Source organism: Larus michahellis, chromosome 6, assembly GCF_964199755.1.
Source record: "Larus michahellis chromosome 6, bLarMic1.1, whole genome shotgun sequence".
NCBI classification, from domain to species: Eukaryota; Metazoa; Chordata; class Aves; order Charadriiformes; family Laridae; genus Larus; species Larus michahellis.
In genome coordinates, this window is record NC_133901.1 from 55,483,641 (window position 1) to 55,495,937 (window position 12,297).

At 36.4% G+C, this 12,297-nt stretch overlaps 1 protein-coding gene across 3 annotated transcripts in view; it reads left to right on the forward strand.

Moving 5' to 3' along the window:
* Positions 1-12,297, forward strand: part of MYOF (myoferlin) — a 70,987-nt gene that overhangs the window by 45,117 nt on the left and 13,573 nt on the right. For all 3 annotated transcript variants that reach the window (XM_074591539.1, XM_074591540.1, XM_074591541.1), the window contains 12 exons: positions 553-667; positions 787-892; positions 2,754-2,896; positions 3,194-3,367; positions 4,490-4,601; positions 6,005-6,082; positions 7,925-8,106; positions 8,219-8,377; positions 8,533-8,631; positions 8,925-9,086; positions 9,629-9,794; positions 10,396-10,472. In XM_074591539.1, the coding sequence (XP_074447640.1) occupies positions 553-667; positions 787-892; positions 2,754-2,896; positions 3,194-3,367; positions 4,490-4,601; positions 6,005-6,082; positions 7,925-8,106; positions 8,219-8,377; positions 8,533-8,631; positions 8,925-9,086; positions 9,629-9,794; positions 10,396-10,472 (1,573 nt within the window). The remainder of the gene's footprint in view (positions 1-552; positions 668-786; positions 893-2,753; positions 2,897-3,193; positions 3,368-4,489; positions 4,602-6,004; positions 6,083-7,924; positions 8,107-8,218; positions 8,378-8,532; positions 8,632-8,924; positions 9,087-9,628; positions 9,795-10,395; positions 10,473-12,297) is intronic.

Below are 12,297 nucleotides of genomic sequence, written 5' to 3' on the forward strand. Positions count from 1 at the left end.
TAATCATAAGTGGAAATCGAGGCTATTTTGTCTGATTTAATGTTCTCTTTATTTCTTTTACATGCAAGTTAGAAAAATACTAACCAACCAATAACTTGCCTTGTCAACAGCATAAAGGGGAACAAAATTAAGTACAATGCCAAATTTTAGTGCACAGCTATATATATAACTGTTGTGTGCAGTCTGGGTTTTCCTGCACTTAAATATATGATGTTTTTCCTTTTTCCAAGAGAAAGTGTTGAAGCAGATCCTGAATGACACAGCAGTTAAAACACTCCTGCCAGTCATTCGTTCTTACGAGTAATGTTCCTCCTATTGCTTACTGCTACTGGAGTTGCTTCAGTTTTTGGAAGACATTCTAAGGAAATAAGTACGGATGCCTCATACAGATGAGGGCTATACTGTACTCTATTATTAATACATAGAACTTCACAAAAATGGACAATCCAGAATTCCAGCACATGTGCACATTCTTGTACATTGCTTCTATATATTCTCTGTAGCCCACTAAAATACATTTGGTTTGGTTTTGTATTTGCTTTGGATTTGCAGTTTGTTGACTGAAGCTGATGCTGGTCATACTGAGTTTACTGATGAAGTATATGAAAATGAGAGTCGCTATCCTGGAGGGGAATGGAAAGCAGCTGAAGAAAGTTACACTGATGTGGTGAGAGACATATTTTTCACTGAATAAGGAAGGGTTTAAGAGCAGGATTTCTAGGATTTGCTACAAAATGTATTTCATCTATTAATGCACAGAACTATTATGTTTTCCTTACATAAAAGAATGGAGAAAAAGCTCCACCGCCACGTGAGTTCACGTGTCCTCTTGGATGGATGTGGGAAGATGATGCTTGGAAATCTGATTTAAATCGAGCGGTGGATGAGCACGGTAAGACTCACTGTTTATCTGCTGATTATTAGGACAATCCGTCATAGTCTATACTGAAGGAGGACACTTGTCAAGACTGTAGCAATGTCCTGAGCATGATAGTGGTTGCCCTGTGGAAAAATGTCAAGGAAATATTTGGATAGCAGTGCTTAAGGAATCAGATAAAATGACATTGAGAAAGTGTTCACTGTCTGCATCTGTTTCTATTTCCATTTTAATCGATGTTCCATCAAACTCACTGTTCTCATTGAGTCTTTCTTGTATCAAAAGGGACCATATAGGTAATAAATGCATTTGTAAGTGCCTACTAGAGAGATAAGTACGTAATCTGAGAAGCTGTACGTTGGTCTTAACTGCAGCAGCAGATGAGAATTTCGAGCCAAAAGCTTTGACAAATTAAAAAAATGAAGGTGAATGCAAATAACAATCTACTAACATGAAAGGTTCCAGTTGGGAAAACTGTGTGTATAAACAGTGTGCTTGGAAATCAAACCCTTCCTTGTTTGAAGTAAGTTTCCAAAACATTTTTCCCAAGTCCAATGTTAATGCAGTCCTATGGTCAGGATCAAGCTTGTAAGATATGGATTAGTAGCAGTAATTGGGCTTGTTTTAGAGACGTCAGAAGCTTCAGTTGAGACATCAAGCCTCTGTAATTGCACCAAGAATAGGTGGCAAAGCCAGGTTTGGATCTCTCCGGTAATTTAACTGGGAGCCTTTAGCCAGGGGAGGCGTCACCATGCAACTCTAAGAGGTGAATTCAGGAGGTCTGGGGACCAAATGAAGTCAGGAACCTGTTGGTCACACACCACGCAAGTGTGTGAAAGATTCTTTGCTTGTTGAGAGCAGAATAACTGCACTGAATTTGTGTGGGGAGAGCGCCATGCAAGAAAAAAAATCCTAAGTGCCTAAAGCCACTGTTTTTCCTGGAGTTGACTTTTATATGCTTGTTACTTACACTAAATTAAAACTGTTACCAGCTTAGAAAGTTGTGATATAAACAACCTCATAAGGCCGTAATTTGGATTCTACAGCAATAGGAAGAAGCAGTCAATCTCTCATAGCAAAGTATTTACAGATGTTAATTTGATGGTTCAAAAACAAAATTAATAATAAAAGCAAAAGGGAACATCACAGAAGATGCTGGAGAGCCCAGAATTTTGCAAAGCTATCATGAATTTTAATTTGTTCTAAAACAGCTGAAAACTCTCAAATAGTTATTGCTTTTAAAGAAAAGTGAAATAAATAGCTATTTCAGTAGAAAAAAAGATTTTATTTATCTTAAAGACTCCTGATAACTGTCTTAACTGGAACCTCTGGTAGGAGTCTGCAGTAACTTTTTAATAAAATAACAATCTAAGTAAAAATCTGACTCCTAGATACCTGGCTGAATTATAAGATGTAGAGCAAAATACAGTAACAGGTTTACCAGTTCTTAAAGTTTTAAATTCTTAAAGTTCAAATATTTGGTGCTCCTTTAAAAGCCAAGCTTCTGGAGTTGCAAGAGTACACAGGACACTCCACTCTTACTTAAAAGTAAGGATGAGTTTTCGCTGTGGTAAAATATGAAAATGTGGTAACAATACACCTAACATTTGAAAAAACAAGAATGCAGAGAAAAAACTTAAAATGTATTATATATGTTTTAATGTTGAGATTTTTATTGTCATATATATCATAATATCATCATCATCAAATGTCATCAGTTGCCCCCGAGCTATTGGGCATTTAGTGTCTGCAATATCAAATAGTCTTGTGTGACTAAAGCTTCATCCTCTGTAGGTACAACTGTATATCCCATGCTTTTCTTTTTTGCGTCTTGCTTGTGTTTCTGTAAATATACCAATAATCAATCTCATTTTAGGATGGGAGTATGGAATTACTATTCCTCCAGACACTAAACCAAAGTCATGGGTTGCTGCAGAGAAAATGTACCACACACACCGACGACGAAGGCTGGTGCGGAAGCGTAAGCGGGATCCAGCTCAAGCAGTAACAGCAGGAAGGGTAAGCGGAAGAGAGATGCAGTCAGAGACTTGCACATTGTAACTGTTTGAGTTTCTTTTATTTTTAAATCCGCATGAGATTACTCATTTCCTGAATAAAGAAAAAATTTAATACCAAACAAAAAACTCTCAACCAACCTTGTATGTTTTCATTATACTCCTTTTCTTTGTTTTTTTTTCCTAATTGGTATTTCCAGCTTTGGTTTATGAGGGGATTATTATGCCTGCCAGACCAAGTGCCAGTTTTTTTCATTACATTCATATAACGCTGTGGATAACTAGGATTTATGTCTTCCAGGGAATGTCATCATACGAAGATCAAGAAGGATGGGAATATGCTTCCTTGATTGGCTGGAAATTTCACTGGAAACAACGCAGTTCTGATACTTTCCGTCGAAGACGATGGAGACGAAAAATGGCTCCCTCGGAGACACATGGTGCAGCAGCTATCTTTAAACTTGAAGGTGCTTTGGTAAGGGATAGTTTATCAAAAAAGTCTTTAGAAGTCCAATCTGTTAATTTACAGTAAATAAACAATTAAGCACAACAGCTATTTTAGTCCCTGAATTGTTAAATTAATATATAACTGAGGAACTAATACAGTTTATATTATTTAAATTGTTCAGAGTCTGAAAGGGACCGTTAAAGTTGGAGTAGAGACTCTTGCATAACATGCCTATTATTTTTCACATTCTTTTTGTTATTACATTACGTGAGATTTAGAGCAAAAGGCCAAATTACTAGATGAGCCTTTTGCAAGTAAAGAGAAAAGATAGCTCAAGCTTTTCATGCACATAATTTAGATGTATTAACATCAGCACAAGAAATAACAGGCACTGAAATAGCTACTCCTGATTAATATTCACATGTATAAACAACCAAACAGAAGAAAGGAAAACAAAATATCAGAAAAGCCAGAATGTCATATGTCACAAATAGATCATCAGAATGTTATTATTCCTTAAGTTTTCAGGTTAACACAGTTTCATAGATAAGCTCTATTTACCCAAATACAAACTGGAGCAAATAATGTGAGAAGGCTTTGTTTTTCTAAAATAATGATTCTCAGTCTGACTGTATAGCATTAACAAAAGTTTGCTTTTTTTCTTGGTTTGTTTTTCCTTTTTTTCCACCAAATGTTAACCCGTGATTCATTGATAGCATTTTCTTTCTCCACTTAATTTAGTTCCATACAGTTAAAAATTCCTGTTTCAGTTCCTCTTTTGACTATAGTTCCTGGGCTATTGCTAGATAAAACCTTAGAGCGGTTCTCTGCAACAGAGCGGGACTGAAGACCTACAACCTCTCCTTCAGTAAGAGCTGACAGGCAGATGGTTGTGTCTCCAGAAATAAGACATTCTGGAAAGTAAGATGAAATGACTAGATCTGATTTCTGCACAGCGTCAATGGCAACAAGAAATGACCTTCAGACACGAGTAAACGTCTTTTAAAGTACATTTACTCAGGAAAGTAAATTTCTCCTTGTCCTGGAGAAGAGACTGAAACCTGTGTATTCCCACACAGAGTCCACTTTTATCAGGTTCCTTCTATGCTCGTAAATATACGCTAACTTTTTTTATATATGTAACTTCAGGGAGCAGACACTAGTGTTGATGATGGAGAAGGGAAGAGTTCAGACAAAACCAAGGAGTCAGCTACAAAGGTGTTTGGTGCCAATACACCACTTGTTTCCTGCTACTTTGACAGTAGGTTCTTTAACAATTCCTTCTTTATAAAACACGGCTGTTTCTCTCTGATCTCAAACAGAATTGTAATTCTTTGTGGTTTACATCTAGGTTTATACACCTTCTGTTATAATTACCATCTGATCCTTGATTGGGCCCTATTTAGGGTGCTAAAAGAAAAATTACAGTTAGTCATTTTGATGTTTCAGTCCACTGTCAAGCAGATGTTTTTAAAATCTGTATGGAACAGGAATACTTAAGCTAATTGTTGCAGCACCTGAATTTTAGGCCATCTTAAATGATGCATTTTTAGGATTAGGGTCCCTCCGTAACAATGCAGGGAGCTAAGCCAGCAGAGAACATGTATGTACAGTGAATGTTTTGCTGGTTTAGCTCACTTAACCAGCTCAGTGCAGGGCCTGACCCAGAGGAAGCAATAACACCACGTAGTTGAGTTGGCAAATTGAACAAAACTGTTACTTTGCCAGCCTGGATTGGCTTTAAATGCCTTGGAATCACTGTAATGGGAGTCACAAAAGCAGGGACATGGAGATGGGAGCCACCAGTGCTAGTTAATAGGAATAGAGGCCAATCCTATTCACGCCTAAGATTCCTTTTTGAGGGTCTCTGACTGGAACACTTGTCTTTATTCGGACTCCACAGAACTTGATCTGCTGGGAATGGGTGCCTAAGTCTTAACTCCTGTCTTTCAGAAGCTGAGGAAGATTATTGCTGTTTCTTTTAAATAATGACCACAATAGGAGGAAAGTGGACAGAGTTCAGAGGTTTCAGCTCATTGAGGCTATGCGTGGCTCAGATTTTTCCAAGGGCTGAAAGGGTTAGAGCTGACATCTTCTAAAGAAAAGCTGTAATAACTTAGCCACACGCTGTCTTGGGTTTGGGCCTCCCTCACATCTTCCTTTTAAGCTATTCCACCTTGCCTGCAGTGATTTTTTTATTTTCTTTTTAATCTTTTAGCCAAAGAGACAGAGTTGCAATTGGAGTAATTTTCTAGAGCTAACAGCTAAAAATGTGCAACTCCCAGGTCCCTGCAAGTGCTGTAGTGAATACTTAAATTAAGCACAGGAATCCCACTTCTTGATTCACTTCGGAGGAGCAGATTATCACACTGTTTCAAACAGGAATTTTTGAAGAGAAGGCCTTTTAGATGATCATATGGTGAAAAAATCCCAAATAATATTAGTGGGTATCTTTCCTTTCTGCATTAAGTTGTGTTGGAACAAATGTTCTCAGGTGCTAGCTCGTTGGTATTAGCACACTCGTCACTAGAAAAGCAGAAATGTTGTTGCAGTGCTTGTGCTTGAGTTAAAATGTGTAAGGCATTTTTATAAACCAAAAATAATTTCATTACAGAAAAGAAGCCTGTATAATGCAGTTGAACTTTTTTTATTTATTTGATACAGGAGTATATACTTACCACCTTCGCTGTTATGTCTACCAGGCAAGAAATCTCATGGCTTTAGACAAAGACAGTTTTTCAGGTATGGAAAAATTCTGCTAATCCTGGGTGCAGAAAACCCACTTCTGCAATGAGGTAGCAACTTGATTTAGCTATAGAATATCTTAAATCCTTAAATTCTGTGCATAGGTCCCAGCTACTGAAACTTCGCCATAAAGGAAGTCTCAGCTTCATTACATATGATCCAGATTTAGTTAGTACTGCCCCAGAAGCTGCCAAAAAAGAGCTGCTCTGAATGTGCAGCACCTGCTTCTGCCAACAAATTCTCAGTGAGGGAATGGGAGTTCAAATAACGTCTGAATTTCTCACGACCGATCCCTTCCCGACGCCTCAGCTTCTCCTTCTAACCAGCGCCTTCATACAGCTCCTAAGCTGTCCTGCAGGAAGTTTGCACAAAAGCAAGGATGACGGAAGCTGGATGGCTGTTACATTATCAGCTGCCTCTCAGTGTTCAGTATTTTATGTTAATTGATTACTGAGATGCACTTGTAGAAAACTATGCTGTGCATTAATAATAAGCATGCATTTTGTTTGTTTATACAAGTGTACCCGCTGCCCGTTATTTCCAGGTCTTAAGTATTCCAACAGTGTCATATCCATTAGGCATCTTTGTAGTCAGGCTAATTCAATACTCAGTTATCAAGTATTTAATTTCTGCTAATTAGAATTAAAATTCCACTGGGAAGTCAGAGGACAAATTGAAATTAGATGTACTGTAGTACATACTGTAAGAGTATGACTTTACACTTTCTTTAAATAAGTTCAGCCAAAGATAAAGATGAAATGGGCAGCTTAGAATTTTCTTTCTCCATCAGTCTCCATTTGCATCCTTCTTTTTCTCCCTGTTTTAATTAATAATTGAGTAAGTGTAATGCATTTGTTAATTTGTTACAGAAGATAAAGAGCTATAGATATTTTAGTGCTGTTTCCTGAAATGGGGGGGGGGGGGGTGGGTGTACAGCTGCCTGTGTACATTTGATCTTATTTCAATATGCAGCACTTAAAAGCAATACAAAGAAACAAAAATAAGTGCCTCTAATTTGCATATGTAGAATTCAAGATAGATACCTCAGATGCCGTCATATATAGACTAGCATATCTACATTTTATTTTCCTCTAAACCTAGTTTGAAGATTTAGTCAAATTTTGTAGAACTCTGATCAGGTACCTAGCCAGAAGCTGTTGAAACTGACCTAAAGATCACCTTTAAGATAGCCTCTAGTCCTTAGTAATTGCAATTCGTACCGGAAATGTTAATGACCATCATCAGATACCTTCTACAGAGCTCTTGATGATTTGAAGACCTGCCAAACACTGGGCCTAGACCACTTTAGTCATTCAGCTGTTTCACAAGAAGAAATTGCTACAAATAAGCATGTTTGAAACCAAAACTTGATCTGAGCAATATAGCCTGGGAGAATTTGTTGTTTGGCAACTAGTCAGAACTAGAATGATTTTTTTTGTATTATTTATGAGGTTGTACAATTGTATATCAATGGAGACAATAAAAAAAAAGATTCTACAGACAACATTTAAGAGGAGATTAATATAGCCAGTGTTTTGGTTTAGTTTTCAGGTTCTCTTTCTGATTTGCAAGTTGTTTTACCATTTTCATGTATTACTCTATTAACCAAGACTTGTATAAAGGCAGCTATTTAGTAATCAAATGGAATTTGCTCTATTAAATGTAAATTATGTGTATGTGTGGGGCTTTTGTTTTATATAGAATGGCTTATAGAACTGGTAATGACAGAAGAAATATAACATACTAGATTTGATAACAATTGTGCTTGTGTGCCTAATGGTTTGATGGGGTTTTGTTTATCTGTAACTATATGCTTTTAATCTTTGTGTGATATTTCAGATCCGTATGCTCATGTTTCTTTCCTCCATCAAAGCAAAACAACTGAGATAATTCATTCAACTCTAAATCCTACATGGGACCAAACTCTCATATTTAATGAAATTGAGATCTATGGGGACCCACAGACTGTAGCCCAAAACCCACCAAATGTTGTTATTGAACTTTTTGACAGTGACCAAGTGGTAGGTGAATGCTTTTTACCCTTTTTATTTTAAATAAATAAAATTAATAGAAATAAATTTTCTATTAATTGGCAATAACATTAATGGCTATGATTGCCATTTTTGGCTGCAGGGTAAAGATGAATTCCTTGGAAGAAGTGTTTGTTCCCCCATGGTCAAATTGATCCCAGAAGAGGACAACACACCAAAACTGCTCTGGTATCCTGTAACAAATAATGGCAAAGCTAGTGGAGACATTCTTTTTGCTGCAGAACTTATTTTGAGGGACAAGGTGTATATTTCTTATACATCCATATTTTTGTGTGTATATATAATAAAATGTGATATATTACATATGTTTCATGGTGAGGCATAATGTGAATAATTGCCTTAATACTTATTTAAGGAAGATGAGAGAAACTAATACTCATGTTTGTGTCTTAACAGGGTGGCACCAACCTTCCAATTCTTCCATCACAAAGAGCACCAAAGCTTTACATGGTTCCTCAAGGAATCAGACCAGTAGTTCAACTCACTGCTGTTGAGGTAAAGTTTATTCTTAGACAAACTGAATACAAGTACAGTCATCTCATCCTCTAGATAGTAAGTCTGTGTATTTGCTACTGTGTGTGTCATAGTGAGAAATACGGGGGATTATTTTAAGTATTTTTGAGTTTCATTTTTTCCATTAAATTTCCTAGAACCACCACCTTGAAATATTTTGCTGGTCACATTTTATTATTGAAAAGACTTCATTTGTTCATTCCTACTTTTTGAGTATCATATTAAGCATATTGATATCTCTCCCACTTTTGCTTATATTGGATTTTATTTTACAGATTCTGGCTTGGGGGTTGCGAAACATGAAAAACTACCAACTGGCACCTGTTATGTCTCCAAGTCTCATTGTGGAATGTGGGGGTGAAATGGTGGAATCCGTGGTGATCAAAAACCTCAAAAAGACACCAAATTTTCCATCTTCTGTTCTCTTCATGAAAGTTGTACGTTGCAAAAAACTATATACCAGCTACCTATACCAACATCAGTTATCCCATGCTTTTAGAGGTCAAGGATTTGTTATGCAAGAATGAACCAAAAATACTTGCACATCCTTTTTTGACTTAAGAAATTTGTCGAGCCTGAAAATTCTAAGATCATGTAAGCATGTCTGTAGAGTTGTTGATAAATTATAGAATTTTATATGCACAATCCAGTGCAGTATATATATATTTATTTGAAAAGGCATCAATTTACCTGCTGATGTGTGGCTACTTTCCTACTGCTAGGATAGGAACTGTGCAAGAGTCAAGAAAATTCAAGATTTGAGGCAATTAAAATTATTCTTACTGACTTCTGTTGAATCATAATATAAGGTTAGAAATTTTCATTCACCATACAGCTATAGAACATAGCAGTTCTATGTAGTAGTAGTTTAACGTAGTAGTAGTTAAATAAATGAAGTAACAGCTCTAATTTAGGGGAGAAATCTTTATTCTTCATTTTCCTTCTGGATTATAAACAAACTCTAACCTCTCATTTTTAGCTTTTGCCAAAAGAGGAGTTATACAGTCCATCTCTTGTTATTAAAGTAATAGACCACAGACCATTTGGACGGAAGCCCATCGTGGGACAGTGTACTATTGATTTATTGGAAAGCTTTCGCTGTGACCCCTACACTACTAAAGAAGACATTGCACCACAACTGAAAGGTAGACCGTTCTACTTTCTTACACGATGCTAGAGTAACCTGTCTTCGGTGTTTACTCTTCACATAGTGTACTGATGAACAGCAGTCTCATGTTGTTACTTATTTGTAGTTATCTGAAAGAAAAAAAAAAAATCTAACTCAGAGTATTAAGAAGAGCAATATTCTGTGGAATATGGGAGGGCACAGTGCAAAGGCAAGTGCACTCTCAGACTGAGTGTACTAGTTCCCTGAAGTTCCTCTTCAGTATCAACTTGGAATTGAACTACCTGCAGATCACCCCTGCACCAAGTACCAAAGTAATGATCCAGTATTCCAGCAAGAATTCTCTGAACACGATGCTGAGATTTTCCTCTATATTTTTTCCAAGTTTTACTCTTTTTTAAATTCTAAATATCTGCGAAATGTCTGCATATCCTGCACAAAAATATATCGTGTATTTTTAGCAAAAAATGGCAACTAATTGCTTTCTTTAGAGGATCAAATATTCAGCCAATTAATTATTTTACGTCTTCTGTAACTGTTTGAGTTTCAAATCTGATGGAAATGTTTAGTAAGATATTTTTCCTATGCCATATTGCCTTAATAAAATCTTTGGCTTACAGTTAGTCTACTCTCTGCTGCACCTCGCCAGGATACAGTAATTGAAATGGAAGACGCACAGCCACTGCTAGCAGCTCAGGTAATCTTTGAAATTTGATGCTGGACTTTCTTCTTCAGATCTGTGATTTCTGAGAAACTATCTAGACAGCAAAATTGTCAGACACATATGCAACCTTCTGGAAAGCCAGATGGAACAAAGTTACTTTGTGACAGGAAGGCAAAGGAAATATGTTAATAATTTTAACCTCTGTTTTCATACAGTAAACATCAAACTATAGCTTTTTGTGCATGGTAAAGTTCACCCAGTAGCTTAAGAACGAACTCGTTTGTTCAATAGCTGCTGAAAGTATATGACAGAGCATTACCCAGTTGTCCACTGGTGATAGTTACAGCAGCCTGATCTTGCACAGACTGTGCAGTTCTAAATAAAGGAGCTAGAAGTAGGCGTGTGCTTTGTACAGAATCAAAGGGTACAGAATCAAAGCCATGGTAACACAGACCTTCAGCCATTCATTTTATCAGTCATAGCTTTGCCTCTCTTACCGTGAAGTCATCCAAAACTGATGCCGCCAAAACAATTTTTGCTGCACAGACACCTTTTTTCTTTCCTTTTCTGTTGTGCCTTGTGAATCTCTCTACTGCTCGATTCTTTCAGGATCACCTTAGGACAATTTTACTTTCCAGGTGAAAAATCATTCATCTTGCAGAATTTTAACCTTGAGTCGAAACATGAGTGAAGACAAATTCCAGACAGTACATTTTCAAGGAAAAATTTTCATTTATTTTAGGACTGTAAAATGTTCCCCTTATCTAGAAATTTTTTTCATAAATTTCTGGTGGACCGTTATTTTAAGGGAGGCACAACAGTTATGCTGTTTAATATAGTCATTTTGCAGGCTTCTAATCCACAACTTTGATTTTTCAAAAATGCAGATTTTTTTATTTTGTTAGGGAGGTCCCAAAGTAAATACTACTGAATTTAAACTTTCAAACTCTCATTGCTGTTTGAGTACGTTATTGACTGCATAGTTCTTCTTTCATTTCTTCTTCTGTACCTTAATGTAATGATATTCAGACTCTCATAGACCATGTTCTTCTATTTACTTTTATCATACATGTAAATTGTCCTTTATATTTCAGTTAGAACAGTATCTAACTTTTACCTGAATTAGGCCTTCTGTTCTAATATAAACGTTTTATAGCTGATACAGAGAATTTTTATTTCCTTTAAAAATTTTAAGAAAAGAGATGGAAAAAATAAAGAACACAGCACTTTGAACCAACTGGCATAATGGATTGAATTGGTGTATTTGATTTCAACTACAAGAGGGAAATTTTTAAATGCTATATAAGGTGAAACACAATTTCTTTTAGCTTGACATCACCCAAAACAAATATATTATAATGCTAGGTACAGTGATAGCATCAATATGAGAGAGGAAATAATAATCAGAACAATTTAAAGTGAAATAAGTACAACTGTGGAAAGTGTAAGTGCTATGCAGACAACACCCTGAGGACACAAAATGCCAAAATTTCATCAATTACGTTCCAATTTCCAGTGTTTAAGCAGTATGTCAACAGCACTCAGCAAAATGGCTTCTCCAACAACAGTGCATGTATGTATGTACCAGATGGGGCTCGGATGGGGGAAGAATGTTAATGTGCTGTGGTCATGAGGCTGTACTTCTCTTGGCAATTATTCCTTAGAGAGATTTTGGAGGAGATGACGCTCATAAGTCTAGTATGATTACTAACAAATATTATGGTATCCTCCTTCTGAAAATCTTACTAGGTGTGTACAATACGTATGAAATATTTAAAAAAATTGTTGCGTGTCAGCTTATTTGGACTCCATGTACTAAAAGCGCAAAAATCAACAGGAATTATTTAACCACACTATT